This window comes from Heterocephalus glaber, unplaced genomic scaffold (assembly GCF_053883595.1).
Source record: "Heterocephalus glaber isolate CG9 unplaced genomic scaffold, H.glaber_assembly_v1.0 deba00001461, whole genome shotgun sequence".
In the NCBI taxonomy this organism is placed as follows: Eukaryota; Metazoa; Chordata; class Mammalia; order Rodentia; family Bathyergidae; genus Heterocephalus; species Heterocephalus glaber.
In genome coordinates this window covers 25,784,350-25,801,717 of record NW_028258308.1, presented here as the reverse complement: position 1 = coordinate 25,801,717, position 17,368 = coordinate 25,784,350, and the positions used below count along the sequence as shown (strand labels likewise).

Sequence of the window (17,368 nt, the reverse complement as noted above, 5' to 3'; positions counted from 1 at the left end):
GGGAGGGGTAGGAGAAAGGAAAGAAGGGAATGGAATTAATATGGGAAAATGGAAAAATGGAAACAAAGTCTTTGTAAATAGGGAGGGCTGGAGGGGTTGAAGGGAGGGGAGGGGAAGGGGGAATAATAAGAACCAAAAGAGATTATGTAAAGGTGCAAATTTCCAATGATGAATGTCATATTGTATACCTTAAATGTACCAATATAATTAATAAAAAATAAAATGTAAAAACTACTATTTTCCCTTTGAATTTGATTTTCTTTTTGTAATAGATGAAATATTTGCCTTGAGATCTAAGGGTTAATAAATTGTACTATTGGATTTATTTCTAAAGAAACTAAGCTAAATTCAGAGTTGTCAATTCTCTGGCTGATGTTAGCTACAAAATAACTCAACTGGATTAAAGGCATTTTAGGATATTTTTTCTTTTCTTTTGGAAAATTATCTGAAGAATTGGTAAGCACCATATTTTATTTTGCACCCAAAGTATATTCTGAGAATCTTTAATTATCTATATACAATTATTCTAAAACAGAGGTTTTTACCATTTACCAGGTGAATAAAATACATGGATAAAGAATTGTATGTCTTCTGCTAGAATTTCAGATATTTATTTCATGGATGCTAATAGTTGCTTGAAATGTTGCATATAGTTTATATTTAAAATAAGTAGCCTTTCATTCTGTGGACTTTAGTTACAAAAATGAATTCTCTCCCCATACAACATTGTAGAAACCTGGATTGGCAGCTCAACTTTAATTAAGTGGCTGTTTGAATTATTTGATACCTTTTAAAATCTTCTTTGGGGAAAAACCTTATGATTTTAGGCCCACATTTTTGAGATAAAGTTTGGAAGATGTGGTTGGGATGGAAAATTTTGAAACTTCGAAGATCTTGTCCATGAGCTCAACTCAGGTACAGACTGCCCATTACCACTCTATTATTTTATGTCTAGTCTCTTCATGAAACTAAAATATCCTCATGTCTCCAAAGACATTAAAACCTGGGATCCCTGTTTAAATCCATGCCTTATATCTGATACCAAAATTCATTTAGATAAAGGAACAAAGGATATACTTGGGACCTATTACCTATATTATTTGGGTATTAATATAATGCCTAACATATAGTCATTATTCACAAATTTGTGGCACAATATAACTTAATTATCTTTCGGGTATTTAAAAATCTATCTTACCTTGTTCCAGTCTTCTGATATGGTGATCTGACATGCTCTCCTATTTTATTTATTTATAAATATTTATAGATAGGAATGTCTGGAAATTTTATTTATAGATAAGATTTTCTGAAAATGCTATTTTATCTTCATAATTTTACATACAATTTCCTCTCTATTTTACCAGCTCGCTCACATTTATCCAGAATAATAACATTTATGAAAGCAACTTATTTTTTGTCAACTTATTTTTTATCAATAGTTTGATAGAGAAGCTATCAGATTTGGAGAGTAATGTAATTAGGAAATACTAATTAAAACATTAATGCACGTGTGTGCGTGCGTGTGTGTGTTTGTGTGTGTGTGTGTGTGTGTGTGTGTGTGTATGGCTAGGCTTACCTAATCTCTTCTCATTCAGAATTGAAGCATTTATATATGTTTAATTATATAAAGCTTATTATAAGATGGCAATTTAGAAAAAATCCACAGTAAAAGTTTCATGGGGATACATTTAAATATTTTGTTCCCCACAAATTCTCTCCCTAGCCCTGTTAATACATTCATAGAACAGGTTACTGACTCTTTGAGGTGAATATACATGAATGCACATGCACCTAAAGAATCATTCAATGTTTGGTCAACCTCAAAATGAGGGGAAAATAACATTTTGCTTCACTTATTTCTTTTCCTGCTTCCTAAAAAAGGATCAGCCAGAAGCTTCTTTCGCTTTCCTGGATTGTCCTTAGCAAATACAAGAGCTCCAAATACATGAACATTGTGCCTCATGTCTGGAGACTTCATGGGATATAACGACAGATGTTGGCACCTTCTTCTCCAGTTCCACAGAAGAAAGAATATTAGTGATCACATAATATTGTTCAGTTGCTCCCCCAACTCAGTTGTGTAAACTGAGCCACCCAGGATGGGTCAGCTCATTGACAATAACTCACGGGTCCCTTTCCTTTATCTGTCTGCCTCTGCATCAACATTGACCAGCTATCTACGTGAGTCCAAATGAAAAGTAAACATTTCAGGTTGTCAGAGAATGCATATCATTTTTTATAACATTCCTTTCTTTTTATTTCTTTCTAGGAAAGGCTATTGAAAAAACTCTACAGGGAATTTTCTACTATTCTACATTCCTCCTGTCCCTACTCAGTTTACCTCGTTAGACAATGTCTACGTTTCATTTTTTTGTTTATTTTTTGTTTTTGTTTTTAGGGTTTTTTTTTTTTTTGCAAAATTTTCTTTAAATTACCTTGTCCAAAATAAGCTGCTTTGTGCACGTTTCGAACGCCTTTGTACCCCAAACTTCGACAGACAACAGATGCACCTCGTATTTCCCAGCGATCGTCACAAATGGTGCCCCACTGGCCCTCGTGGAAGACCTCCACTCTACCCTCGTGAGGCCCGCTGCCATCAGCCAGGCGAACGGTCTTAGTCAGAGCTGTAAAACCAGTCAATAAATAAACACATGGAATAACTGTTAATTTATATATTGTGCTATAATACTTTTTTCTTTTAAAAACAGCTTTTTACATTTTTTTCTCTTTTTCCAGTGAGTTCAACTATTGGAATAAATATTAAACTTTCTAGCACCACCTATGGACAAAAAAGTTTAACTGCAAAAATTGCTTTCATAAAAGCTGAAGAGCAAAATCCGTTCTATTTTAAGATTTATTATACATATGAGAACATTTTGAAGATTATAATTCTAATGACCTTAACATGCAACAGCTATGAGTGCATTAAAGTTATATAAATTTTTCATACTATTTTCAAAATTCATAATAAAGAGATTCACTATTTTCTTGACAAAGTAATGTACAAACTCGAATACAATTCAGACCTTCAGAGGCACAGGACATCAAGGAGCAGATATTTTGTGACAATATAAACCAAAAGTGTATACTAAAAAACTTTATATCTTTTGCTAAAAGAAACAGGTAATTATAGTGAGAATATTCTTTTACAAATGACAAGGACTCTCCTTTATTATGAGGCCCCTGAATTCTCCCTCAAAGTTTTCTTGAGGGGGGGGATGAAAAAAATTAATAACATTAAAATTCAAATTATTATGTATTTTTATAAATGACTGAAGCAGTAAGATTTACAAAGATATAAACAGTGTTTATAATTATAAAAATTTGCTCTGTAGTGTCTAATGAAAATTGTCATTTATATGTTAAACTTTTATAAAATCTTGATCATACTAAAGAGATTTGCATAAATATAAAAGTTCTACTTCCTATTTTCCAAAACCAACATATACATTTTGAACCTAGAAATAGACAAATAGAAGAGTACAAATGCTATTATAAAACAGTGTATTTGGATTAACAAAGTTCTTTAAATAGCCCTTACTATTCCCATATTTGGTTATAAAATTATTTGAGTGAAGAACAGTTTGAAAGGCAGAGTGAAAATAGTTTTGAAAACTTAGTACAAAATAGAAATTACACATATATAATATATGTGAAAATATATAATATTTATATTATATATAAATATAAATATATATATATATTTTGGTACTGGAGATCGAACTCAGGACCTTGTGCTTCTGAGGCAGGTGGTGACACCATTGAGCTAAATCCCCGGTCCTAAAAATGATATTTTTCATAATCACGAAGGCCAAAAAATATATACAGTTCTGTTTAAATATATATTTTCAAATATAAGCCTGAGGAACACTGTATTATTAAAAGGCAAGAGGTAAGTACCAAATAAAAATATTTCTCTAATATGAAAGCAAAGGATTGGAGTATGAATTTTCATAACTCAATTGAAATCAATAATATTTTCCCCAATTTGTGTAACTTTTATTTGAGTCAGAAATTCAATGACATTTAAAGAAAATTGACAATTTCCTATAACAAAATGGAGCCACGTAGAAACATAAAAATGACATGTTAATAAATATTATAATTATTTTCACGATTCTTCCAAAATATAATTTGGTGCTAAATAGTGAATTAATGTATCAATGCCAAAGTGCATAGCACATATCTCACTCAGTAAGTGCAAGTTAAAAATATTTTTAAAATAGAGGTAATTGGCTATTATAGCATTCAATCCAATTACTGATAAGACACCTGGGTGACCCAATCATTCACTGTAATTGCCTAAGAAAATGAGAAATAATAGTCTAAGAACTGATTATGTAAAGTTTTTCAACATTAGAGTCGTATTGTATTAACCAGTGTAATGCTCAAATGTTTCACTTGTCAAAGTATAATATATGCAAGTATAATATAGTTATCATGCATGCCATGAAAAAACAGGCATATCCAAACACTTGATTATGTGAGCTTGGTTATCTCATTGTCCAGACAAATAAATGTAAACATTCTCATTGTGCATGATTTATCTCTTATGGCCTCCAAAATGTCATTATTGAGCCTTATTTGTCCTGTGGCATTGACTCTCAAACTTTGATATTCAGCAAAATCATACATTTCTGGACCACATTCGGGGTTTCTGGCTTAGTAGGTCTTGAGACCGATAGTTTTCACTTTTAACAAATTCCCAGGTGCTACAGATACTTTGAGAAGTCCTAAGTAGAAGATTATATTTCAGAGGAGAGACAAGCCATGCCTGAAACATTTACTAATGTGTATGTAATCATTTACTGCAAAAAGAATGGCTGCAAAGTTTTCCCAAACCCCCTCTGCTCATGGCATTCTGAGAGGGAATAAGTCCATCTCATTAAATCTTTAGGGCCAACTATGTTTGAGTATGTCTATGCATATCCATCATCTGGAATATTTTTCAATTATAAATCAATGGATGACAAGTAACCACTCACTGCTAATCTTTAATATTCTCTGAATTAATGTAGATGAAAGAGGCAGGTCAACACTCACATGACACCCTGCACCAGTTAACTGCATTGTTTTGATGATGGAGAAAAGTTCCTTTTGTCATCAACCTCAATCATAACATTTCACAAAACCCCAGTCATAGTATTTTCTCTGTAAGACTGCAGATCACAGTTTCTTCTGACTTTATATGACACTATATGTATGAAAATGATGTGGTTTTCGGTGGTAAACTCACGTTTGCTCATAATTTTTCAATTGTCTTTAACCTAAAGATTTCAGAAACTTGGTAGTTGCTCTAATTGTGCTTTTCACTTTGTAAATATATACTGTTTCTAGACTCAAATCAGATAAATGGAGGCAAGCATTAAGTATGTGCCCCCCTTTTCTGAGAACTAAATTGTGTCTCATAGTGTAGTTTAGACTGGCCTTAGGTTTGTAGTGATCCTCTTGCCTCAGATCCCTAAGTGCTAGGATTATGGGTGTGCACCAACCACTATGCCTGGCTTGTGATGATGCACCTTTTGAATGACGTGGTACTAATTACAACTTTTTAATTAACCAAAAGACAAACAGAAACCAAAGTAACTTAAACCAGAATGCAAATGATAACGTATTTAAGGATGAGAGGTGTCTTAGAAAACAGGGAGAACATTGTCTTTAGGAATCTGGAACGGTAAAACCATGACAAATCTCAGAATTCTCCAACTTTCATCCAAGCTTCTCTCTTTAGCTTGCCTTGCTTCACTCTTTTTTGTTTCAAGCTGGATAGTTTTTCTTTCCAGTCCTTACGATGGAATACTGCTACCAGCCTGTAAGTTTGCATTTTCCAGTCTCTTTCTTAAGGACACTTTTAGATCATCCAGGGAAGCCTGTCTATGGCATCACTTGGGCCAGATGCCATCTGTGGACTAAACATCTTGGGCCAAGTAGGTCTCTGAGTGACGACAGTACTGCTGGAGTGAGGGTAAGTAGGAAATTCCTTGTTGGGCAATGCTTGGAGAAAACAAAAACCTTAAGTCCATTCCATAAATGATACTTGTATTTTAAAATCTTGGTGTATTTACACGATATTTATTAATTAGTTCTTTAGTTCTAGAATATTCTTTTTCATATCTGTAACTGTAGAATATAACAAATTAAAAACTCAGATTCAGATAATCTAGATTTTAGTTCCTCCTCTGACACTGTGCTTTTAATCTCTGTGGGGCCAAATTTTTCAACCATTAAAAGGAGAAAATAAGGGTAGATGAAATAATGCATTCTTTAAAATTTTGTACAAATGAAATTGTCATTTTGGCAAGCTTAAAAATTTTGAACTTTCTGTTTTGCAGTGAAACCAATGGAATGAATATATTATCTGTGATATTAATAAACAAACCATAAATACGTGTTTTTTACAAGTTTCTCATTTAAAACTTAACCTTCTCAAAGAGGAGTTATTAAGCAATCATGATAAGCATCTCCAGATAGAGAAGACTTGCCCCGTACTTTCAGATGTGAGGTTGGTTAATCTTTATTATTTCCAAACATAAGTTTCTACTATTTTGGAGGGACTCTTCTAGACCAGTGTGGAGCACTATGTCCAGTGGGTCAATTCCAGTCCACTCTCTATTTTGTAAATAAAGTTTTATGGAATGCAATCTTGCCTACAAGTTTAAGTACTGTCTATAGCTACTTTCAGTTTACAATAGCAGGGTTGAATAGCTATAACAGAGACTGAGTAGCATGCAAATCAAGTATTTACTATTTTAACATTTCAGAAACAGATTAGCCACCCCCCAGACCCCCACCCCCATTATATAGTTACAAGCATACTGGATAACATTGGATTAGGAGGATTTAAATAGGGATACTTCTGCCAACAGACTCATACAATAAATATGGTCACAATTAATCTCTACTTACCTCTCCTGGCCAATGCATTGAGAAGTCCTCCTCCACTACATGTTTAGGTTTTTGGTTTTTTTTTTAACTATTTGCATTTTTCTAGATAAGCTTCATTCTTCTTTACTTCTGGGGCTTTGGTCTCCATGTGAAATTGCTCTACCCTCAATCCCAGGTGTGGGTAAGTTATTTTTTTCAGGTTCTCATTACTGGCCTATACCAAACCATTATAAATTTGTTTTTATTTTTCCCACTAGACTGAGATACTTATCATTAACTTGTCTACATTTAACAGTACGAAGGTTGCCATTTAGTAGACTCTTGATACTAATATGAATGAATGAATGAATGAATGAATGGCAAACTCATCTTGATATGTGGACTATCCAAATGGGTAAAACTAGCAAATGCTTAAAAAATCAAACAATAGAAAAAAAAGATTAAATAATCTTTTCAACTCTCTAGAAGAAATCTAGTCTCTATGCATAGAAACAGTAAAAGAAATCATGAAGGGAAGATTGATTTCACTGGCATATACATGAGTCCCATTATGAGAAAATCCTCAGAGCTGGCCACAGAGAGCTCACCAAGATAGAAAGGCTTGATCAGAAGCCTTGCACATTCAAACTCTGATTTTTTCTGTTGGCTTGGAGAGAGGATATATCACTTAGTGGAAGAGTAAAGTTAAAGCAAATTTTGGGACTAAATGTCAATTGACTTTACAATGAGAAATGTAATTGCCTCAAAAACTGGAATATTTGAATATGCATGATAAGGACATTATTTTCCCATGAGCAAACCATATGGAAAGCCAAATCACAACCTATGAGTTATTAGTTTGACTAATTTATTAATTCACAATGAAACATTTACCAGTGAGATTTTTGCCTCTGGGAGTGGCCAGTGCTTTCTCTTTATGTGTAAAGCATTCAATCAGCTTAGGTGACTTGACATATCTGCTCTGATTCATTGTATCTTCATGCTATAGTGCAAGTTCCTAAAGTAATTTCACTACTCATATTTCCTGATTCTTGAGGGAAGAATATAATTTATATTTTATAAAATATGTACATAATATAATAATTTATGTGAAATAGTTGTACATATTTGGCTCACTCATATTTCTAAAACCATAAGACGCCAAAAGAAAAATAAGAAATAGAGTAAATAATTTATAAAAGAATAGTTTTATAGCCTAGTCCGAGGTGATAACTAAAAATACAATAAAACTTAACACTTTCAGTAGTTATTTTTGTTCTGTTTATTAAGGTTTATGTTTAAAGGTGGATGCAAAATAGAGCTACATTAAATATCTCAGAGGAAAATTTAATTGTAGTTTATGCATTTGATGGATAGTTTTAGAGGTATTAAAAGTAACTGCCAGAATGACATGTAGAAAATGGAGGGGGGTGATAGTATGAAATTAAGTAACATTATTAGGATTAAAACAATATAACTATGGAAAATTTTGCCATATAGAAACACTGAAAGGAAGTTCCCAAGCATATGAACAATACTGCTGCATGTGGAACAAAAAACGAATACATACTTTTTCCCTATTTTCTGTAGTTACAGTAGTACCTTGGTTCATGAAGGCTTCTGTTTGCAAACAATTCGGTTTGCAACAAAAGTGTTTGGCAAAATTTTGCTTCCATTCACAAACTCTGCATTGGGTGATAACCATGATCACAACCATCTTCCCCACACAAACAAATATAGCCATCTTCCCCCAAATTGTAAAACAAAATAAGTTTATAAAGAGAGGTACCAATGTATATTATTTTTAATGTAGGTAAATTTAGTTAAAATAAATGGTAGCTTGGCTATTCAGTCTTGGTTTTATTGTTATAAAGCATCTGTGACTCAAGTAATGCTAAAATTCATAAATAAAATTGAGCTCCTTGAGCTCACAAGGAGTGTACTGTCATTTATGTAAGATATATGAAACAATATCATCTATTGTTTATCCATATATCCATGTGCAGTAAGTGTGTACAAATATGAATGAAAGGAAACACGAATTTTGGAATGAAGGTTCACTCTGAAAAACAAGGGAGGTGGACATAATGGGGTCCTCAGTGATATTTACAACATCGTGGTTCTTAAAAACACAAATGCCTGTTGTCAATATAGTAAATGTCAACATCTTACAAATCCAGGTGGGGTGTACATGACAAATTGTTAGATGTTTCCTGTAAATATTCCTCCTTTCCTTTATGTCTGAAATATATTTTATTTGAAGAAAATAGCACATTCATAACATTGTTGATGGAGCTATACCTGAGACATGAATAAAAAGTGCATCATATATGAGTCTTTCCTTAAAAAGTAGTATGAATCTATTAATCTCAATTAGGTACATAGAATTCTCACTTGATAAGAGAAGTCAGGGAGGATATGAATCCTGGGCACTTCTTTGCCTGTGACCATCACTGTTATTGAAAAGACGTATAGAACTAAAGTGACAAATGACTTTGGAGGAGTTAACTATTTCATTTCAATCACTCATAGGACGTAACTTACGAGGGTTTAATGATTTTTTTCAATTTTGTACTGTGATGTGACAGCAATACACACAGAATAAGACCTGAACTTTGAATTATCTTTTCTTGGACCACCAAAATGCCATCGGATACTCTCTTCAGATGGTGAACAGTGGCAGCAATCTATAGCTCCCAGTCAGCCCTGGGATCATCAGGGCTAATAAGTAAGACTCGACTGTGTTCTTTGTTGCTAAGCTATATTAGTAGGTGAGGTATATTAAATGTATTTTGACAAGATATTTTTAATTTTATGACAGGTTTACCAGAATATGTCTTCAGCGTAAGATGAGAAGTGTCTGTATTATTGTATTACTTATCTAGGGAGATATTTTCTTTTTTTACACCATTTATTGAAATTAGATTTTAGCGTTAAATTTATTAAAATGGAATAAGAAGTATTTAAATTACAAACAAAATACAAAAGTTAATATATGCATTATAAATAATGTAAAGTTATATATAATGTATGTAATTAACCTGAATGTCTTCACAAAATGGCAACATTTTTCTGAAAATGAAACTAATTATTTAAGATCTTAATGATATATTTAGCACAATCCAGATATCATTTGGCAAAATGGAGTTAAATTTCCCTGGAAAAATAATGTAACATATTTTGGGTCATATGCCAGAAGTCAGGAATTTTGAAGACCTCAGGACAGAATGAAGAGAAGGAAAAGAAATGGGTAAAATTATTTTGGTGAGCAAGGAGAGACAGGAGAGCAGTCACTGGGAAATTTCCACACAGTACAGCCTGTGAAGTTTTAGACCTCTCATTGTGCTTTCCCATTATGCCTAACACATAGTGCAATTCTCTTAAATCCCTAGGTGGAGTTAGAGAATTTCCTCAAAGGAGAGATGTATCCCTCACAGTTGAGATGAATAGGCGTGGGGGACAGTAGCTGCCCATGGTGGCTACGTGTATTGGTTTCCTAGGGCTGTCGTGACAAATAACACAAGCTGTGTGACTTAGAAGAAATATTTATTCTGTCACAGTGTTGAAGGCCAGAAATCTGAAACCAAGGAGTTAAGAGAGCCAACCCCCATTTGAAGGTTCTAAGGAATCCTACCTCGCCTCACCCTAGCTACTGGTGGCTCACAGTGTTTCCTGGCATTTCTTCTCTTGTAGCTGTATCGCTCCAATCCTTCCCTCCATCTTCACATGATCATCTTCCCTGGGTTTCTGTGAGTGCTTTTCTTCTTGAAGATATTGTATAAGGGTCCTCCCTAATCTCATGTTACCTCATTTTAGCTTATTTACACTTACCAATACTTTCCTTCCAAATAAGGGCAAATTTTGAGGTGTCAGGTGGATTTGACTTTTTGGAAATATTAGTAAACCTGTGACTATAGAGGTGGCAGAGATTTTCATAAGATAAAGAACAAAGCTTTCCTTAAAAATGGTTTTGGTAATAGAACAATTTTATTTCAGTATTAAAATAAAACTGACCCCTAAGATATGAGGACTACAGAATAGCTAGGTAGTAGATTTTTTGTTGAAATGGAAATTATTTAGTAAGCAAAATCAACCATGATCATACCGAACATCCGTAGTTCAAATGCTGAACAACTAATACACAGATTGAGAACTTATTGCTTCAAAATGAATTGTATTAAGTTGAGGTGATAGTGTGAAAGTCTAAATTATATGCAAGAATGAATTATTTCAAAGAATGAAACTAAAGAAAAGAAGCTTATTATTTCCTATATCTAATTTGTCAATTTTAAATTAATTTATTGGATAAAACTTTAAAATAATCCTGCTGTTAAAGTAAATTTTAATATGCAAGAACTTAGGGTTTAAAATTCTCAATTAAATAAAATATCTGCATTTAAAGAAACAAACTTTTTTTAAGAGATGGTGTTCATTTTTGAGCAATCTTATTATAACTTAGAGATTTATTTCTAGGTGGCCTAATTTCTAGAATTTCTTAGAAAGGAAACTTTTGAAACTTTGTAAGGTAGAATTTAACTTACTTAATTGTGGGTTGTTTAAATTTATGCTTTTCATTTAAAACCCTGGGAAACAAATAATAGTCAGGTCATCCATTAAGATGTTAAACAGGGATTATTTAGAAAGTTCCCATCATAAAATAGCATAAATGATGTTAGCATTCTGTCTTTTTATTCTGAAAATGTAGGTCTCAAACAGACTTGGTAAAATATTCCTCCAAAACCATTTGAGACATTAATAAATGATCTAACTTCTGTGAATTTTCATTTTCTCATTTATAAAATAAATACAATAACTCATATCTCCTAGGTTTGAGTTTTAAGATGTGACAATATATTAGAAAGTGTATTTTAAAATTTAAAGTACTGTATCAAAGTAATGATAACATTATTAACTCTATCTTATTCTGAAAGTTATTCTGAGAACCTAGGGAAAGCTGTGGAAGATTTGAAGTGTGGGTTGTGGAGAAAAATGTCCCAAATTTATTCCATTAAAGCTTGATCTGTAGTTATTAGCTTTTTTAACCACTTAGCACTTCAGAATCCCAAAGAAAGTTTTTATAAATCACATATATCAATCCCCAAAGTAAACTCCCTAAAAATGGAATTTTCCTTGTCAAGTCCAATCAACTCTATGTGATAAACTTAGAGGTTTTTTCAATGTTTTCCATAGTCTAAGAACAGCTTCTAGAACAGTATGTATGAGACTGTGGTATGGTTACTTAGTTATAAATCTTTCACACTATGTAAGAACGAAACCAATACATTGCTGCCCAATAAGCAATTAGCAAGAATATTCTCGATATTATCAAACCATGTGCTAAGATTGGTTCACTGATCTGAACCCTGAACTCTAGGATTCTGCAGGGGTAATCTTGTCTTACCAGCTATTTGATGTTTACCTCATCTGTTCAACAGTGAGTCTAACCCCAATTTAGTTATTAGTCAAGCAGAAAGCTCAGGATCCAGGCCAAGACCCCAAATAGTTTCTCTGGTGGAAAGAAAGTGGCACTCTTTCTCAGACATGGCTAGATATAAAGCTAATGCAGCCCAGCAAGAGTTTACCTGACAATCAATATGGCATAAGTAAAGAGAAATAGAGGTAAACACTGTAGCAACTGGTCTGTAATCCCAGGTATTGGGAGGCTGAGGCAAGAAGGATTGCTTGAGCCCAGGAGTTCAAGGTCAGCCTGGATAACATGGCAAGACCTTATCTCAAAAAAAGGAAGGAAGGAGACAAGGAAGGAAGGAAGGAAGGAAGGAAGGAAGGAAGGAAGGAAGGAGAGAGAGAGAGAGAGAGAGAGAGAGAGAGGAATAGAGAGACCAGAGACCAATTCCAAATGGTTTAGTCTGAACTCCTGGATCCTACTGAGTTGGAAGCAATGACTGTGTGTTTTGGAATACATTTTTTTTTTTTTTTTTTTTTTTGTTACTGGAGATCAAACTTGGGACCTTGTGCTTGTAAAGCAGGCACCAGAACCATTGAGCTAAATCCCTGGCACCTGGAATTCTTAATTATGTGAGCCAACACATTACATTTCTTGATTAAGCAAGTTTTTGTTACTTCTTACTTAACTATTCATACAAATATATCTGAGGAAGAGTACGACTGATGGCAAGGTCATTTTGTTTGTCATTAATCTCATTAGCTTTGATTATTGTTTACTTAAATTGCATTATTCTGGTAATTTTTATTATTTTATGAAGTACAAAAATAGGAAGGAGTATCACTGAAGTGTGAAAATCAAATATTGGTAAGAAATAAAGTGAAATTGTTCTTATAGCTATAAAACACCAGAATGTCTCAAATTTGTTTATGGTGTAATTTAAACTTTCTTTCAGAATAAAGTAGTGGAAAAGCAGGCAAAGTTATACTGAAGCATATTTGCAGAGATTTAGATATGAGACTACCCACAGACATAGGATTGATTCTTGATAATTTATGTACTAAATTGTATCCCTTATAAATTCAGATGTTGAGGTCTTAACCTCTGATGTGACTGTATTTAAAATAAAATTACCACGGTGAACAAGACTAGAGATTATAAATGTAAAGCCCTAATTCAGTGGGATGACTGTGTTTTTAGAAAAGGAAAGGCACTAGGAGTTTAGTAGAAGGCCATGGTGAGAAAGTGGTCAAGGAGAGAGGCCTTAGAGAAATCAGTCCTATTTACACCTTGATCTTGGACTTCCCATCTCCAGAAATGTGAGAAAATAAATTTCAGTTTTTAAGCTACTTACTCTGGGGTACTCTGTTTTGGTAGTGTAAACAGACTAAGGCATTTTTGTTTTTGAATGTTTTCAAGTAAAAGGATGATGAAATCACATTGGTTATAAACTTGAAAAAACAAGCTCCTTCTCTAGTTTATAGATGAGAATTTAAGGGGCCATACCTACTGTGCTGGGGTATGAACTGATTACTTGAGACTCTTATTTAAGGGTTGGGGATGTAGCTCTGTGGCAGGGCTTTTCCTTGACACATCAAGGCTCTGGGTTTTATGCACAGAACAAAAAAATTACAACAGTATTTATTAAGAACCTTGAGATGATACATTTATAATAATTCATTTAACTGATTAACTGGTTACTCTCTGATTAATATATTAAATGTTCTTTAGGCACAAAAATTATATTTCTATGTGCATGTGTTTGGATGTAGTAGGTATCAGGAAAGATAATAAACTAAGGGAGAGTTTGGGGCGAGAATATTTTAAAACAGAACAAATAACTTATAAGGGAAAAACGAATTATGCTATAAACTACGTGAAATTTTTGAAAATATTGTATGCAGAAACTAAACATTTGTATTCAGTTAAAGTGGTTCACTTTTCAGGATTTCTAGGAAGTGAAAATCCAAACTTACAGCAAACAATAGGACGTAAGATCATTTTGCTAAAGAATTCACATTAGAATTCCTTATATATTCCTAAAATGTATGGCATTTAGGAATTTCACTTTGAAGTGGATCAAGCAGGATGTAAGAAATTAGAAGCAGGAAATGGAAATAACTAGCACCCCAAGGAATGATCAAGAATCCTTTGGTTAACCAGGGTGGGAAGAATTCTTGGATACTTTATATACAGACAAACTGACTGTTTTCTCGGGGAATTTCGTTTTGAGATTCAGAGTATAAGAAGCAGCACCTTTTCAGAAGGACAAGTTGAAGGTGCTATAGAATAGATTATGAGCCTATATTCAGAAGATACTTGAATATGAACAATACAAATCATGTGTTAGTGCGAGTCTCAGTTTCTCACTGCAGAATGTGAAGCAAGGAGTTAGCTCCCTCAAGAGGGGCAGAAAAGCCACTTGATTCTCAGGTTGTAGAGGAATGGGAAGCAGTATGTCAGATCTCTCTTCTCCGCTTGCATTCCTGCACATACTGGATGGATTTCAAGTTTACTGGTACAAAAGACCTGCATGAAACTGAATACATTTTTTTTTGCCTTCTAATTTGCTCTAGGTGATCTAGGAGTCATTTGGAATAGGGAATAAGCAGGACAAGTACTAACTGCTTGATCCATTACTGATTTAAATTTCTATTTCGATTTGCAAGACACATTAGTAATGTAGACTACTAAGGAACACATCTATTGTGTTAATGGAATGCTGTATAGTTTTACTAAAAACTTGTGGAATCACTTGATGGAGATCACCCCAAACATGCTACAAATTCATAAATTGGCTTTGCATATTAAAAGTTTGAGTCTACCTACTGGCCCACAGTGGCTTCCCAGCAATTGGTGTGTTGGAAAGGAACAACTTCCCACACCACTGGTCACAGTGGAGGTCTTAATGATCCATGACATTGTGACGTCTTGGATGGCAAGACAATAGTGCAACTAAGGGCAGCATGATTCATACAGAAAACTCCCCATAGAAGAAAAAATTAATCCATGGGAAGAAGCAAATTTTCAATTAATATATAAGCTGCTCTTGCTAGAATGTTTCTTTCCCTTGTTGCTAAGAACCTGCTCTCATCAGTGCTCTCCACTTCACTGTTCCCTGCACTGCCCCTTACCCCTTCTAGAAGCTGCATGTTCAATAAATAGTGGCAAGCTCCAGGAGATGACGTCTTAGCCTGATAAGAGCTTTGACCATATTGGGCCCTCCATTTATACATTAAGATCTTGTCTTTTTAATCCTGCCACTATACCCTTGGTCAGATGATTGGGAGTTTGCACAGCTTCCAATAATCACAGAAAACTTTAAATACCACATAATTGTCAAGAAGCAATGAGCAATATTGATCTAATTTACCTACAACTATTGTTGCTCAAGTAGTTGTTTTCTCTATACCCTGCTTTTAACAAGTACTACTGACAAAGTAAGTTGTGGAGTTAAAAAAAGAGGCACAATAAAAGAAGAGAGACAACATGGCAGCCAAATGATCCCGACAAATGTTAAACGAAGACAGTTACTGAAATAAAGACAGAATATTACCAGCTCTTCCCGAGGTGCACATATGTAACTCTCATTAGTGATAAAAGAAGCTTTTAGAGCATTCCAGGAAGACTGTTTCTGAGTAATATTCTTTGATGAGAGACTGCAGGCAACATCTGGAATGGTTGTGAAGGTGGAAATATAAACAAATCAAAATTAATCAAGTAATTTATTTTTGAATTTGACTTACTGTAAGAATTTTTATGCCTTTAATGTTTTTAGATTATGAAGTTTATTCTAGAAAACCAGATAGCTCATTACAAGTCTTGTTATCTCTCTTCTTCCCTTTTTTTCCACACCCTCTACACTAAATGTTTGTGGTAATTATATATATAAAATATATAAAACTAGCATGGGAGTGTTGAATAGAGCCATAGGGACTTTGGAGATTGATGGGCATGGCCTTCAATTTCTGCTCTTCCACTTATTAGCAGTAGGCCTCTGCTTATAATTCATTAAATGGAGATACTGGTAGTACTTACTCCAATGGCTCTTCTTTGTATTAGGCATGATAATGTTTCAAAAGCACCCTGTGCACACCAAGTGTCCTCTAAATATTCCTTACCATAACTATTTAATAATCAGAGAAGGATTTAGTTTGAACAGATAAATGAGAATTTAATTGAGAAAAAAACAAAGCAAAATTCACGTAAAATTGAACTAAGTCTACAGTAGAAATCAAACCAAAGAAAAATTGATTTTCAATATCACTGCATGAGTTTCAAAGTGAGATACTCAAAATTCACATCCTACTTCTAGTCTCACTGGACATGCATGCACAAAGTACATTTAAACAGACTAACAAACGACAAGTAGGTATTTGGACTATTTAGGACAGAACCTTACAAAGCAGTTAATTATATGGCATGAATTCTTTTGCTTGATTGCAACATCCTTCCCATTTAGCAAACCATTCATTGTGACTAGCACTTGAGTTTGGGGCAGGCTTCTTTACATTAGATATTGTTTAAGGTTATATGTATAATTTGTTTATTTGAACTGTTTACTCAGCATCTATTTTTGTCTAAAGAGAAAGCAAAGCTTTTCTACCCTGATTTTGAAAGTTCTTTGTACTTAACAATCTATATTTAGTCTAGGATGTTGGGTGTTAGATGATTTGTGAACTAAATCCCCTCGAAATGCTTCCCAGAACTGCTGGGCTTAGGGTCATTCTTTAGGCAGCGGGGATGAAGGCCTACTGGAATGAGAGAGAGTCCCACATTCTCCCCGACCTCCACTGCAGAGAGGGGAACAAGTCACGTCAATAAAACCTTGGATTAAAATCCCATTTATCTCTAGATGTTTGCACTAATTAACTACTCAACGATGTCATTTTGCTAATACTGAGGAGTATTTTGACAAATGCCTAATCTTCTTTTCTTTTTTCCCTTTGCTTTCTGAAGATTTTGGAGTCATGCAGCTATGACCCTAACATAATACCACTGACAAGTCTAAATTTCTTTCAACACTTCTTGGAACTTTCTCAACAGAAATGCCTTAGGCTCAGGCTCTGTCCTTCACAGCCCAGACTCTTGCTTTATTAT

The 17,368-nt window shown here is 33.9% G+C and overlaps 1 protein-coding gene across 3 annotated transcripts in view; it reads right to left on the bottom strand.

The window, feature by feature from the left end:
- Msr1 (macrophage scavenger receptor 1) overlaps positions 1 to 17,368 on the bottom strand; it is a 75,377-nt gene that overhangs the window by 6,767 nt on the left and 51,242 nt on the right. For all 3 annotated transcript variants that reach the window (XM_087217197.1, XM_004867636.4, XM_087217198.1), the window contains one exon: positions 2,436 to 2,624. In XM_087217197.1, the coding sequence (XP_087073323.1) occupies positions 2,436 to 2,624 (189 nt within the window). The remainder of the gene's footprint in view (positions 1 to 2,435; positions 2,625 to 17,368) is intronic.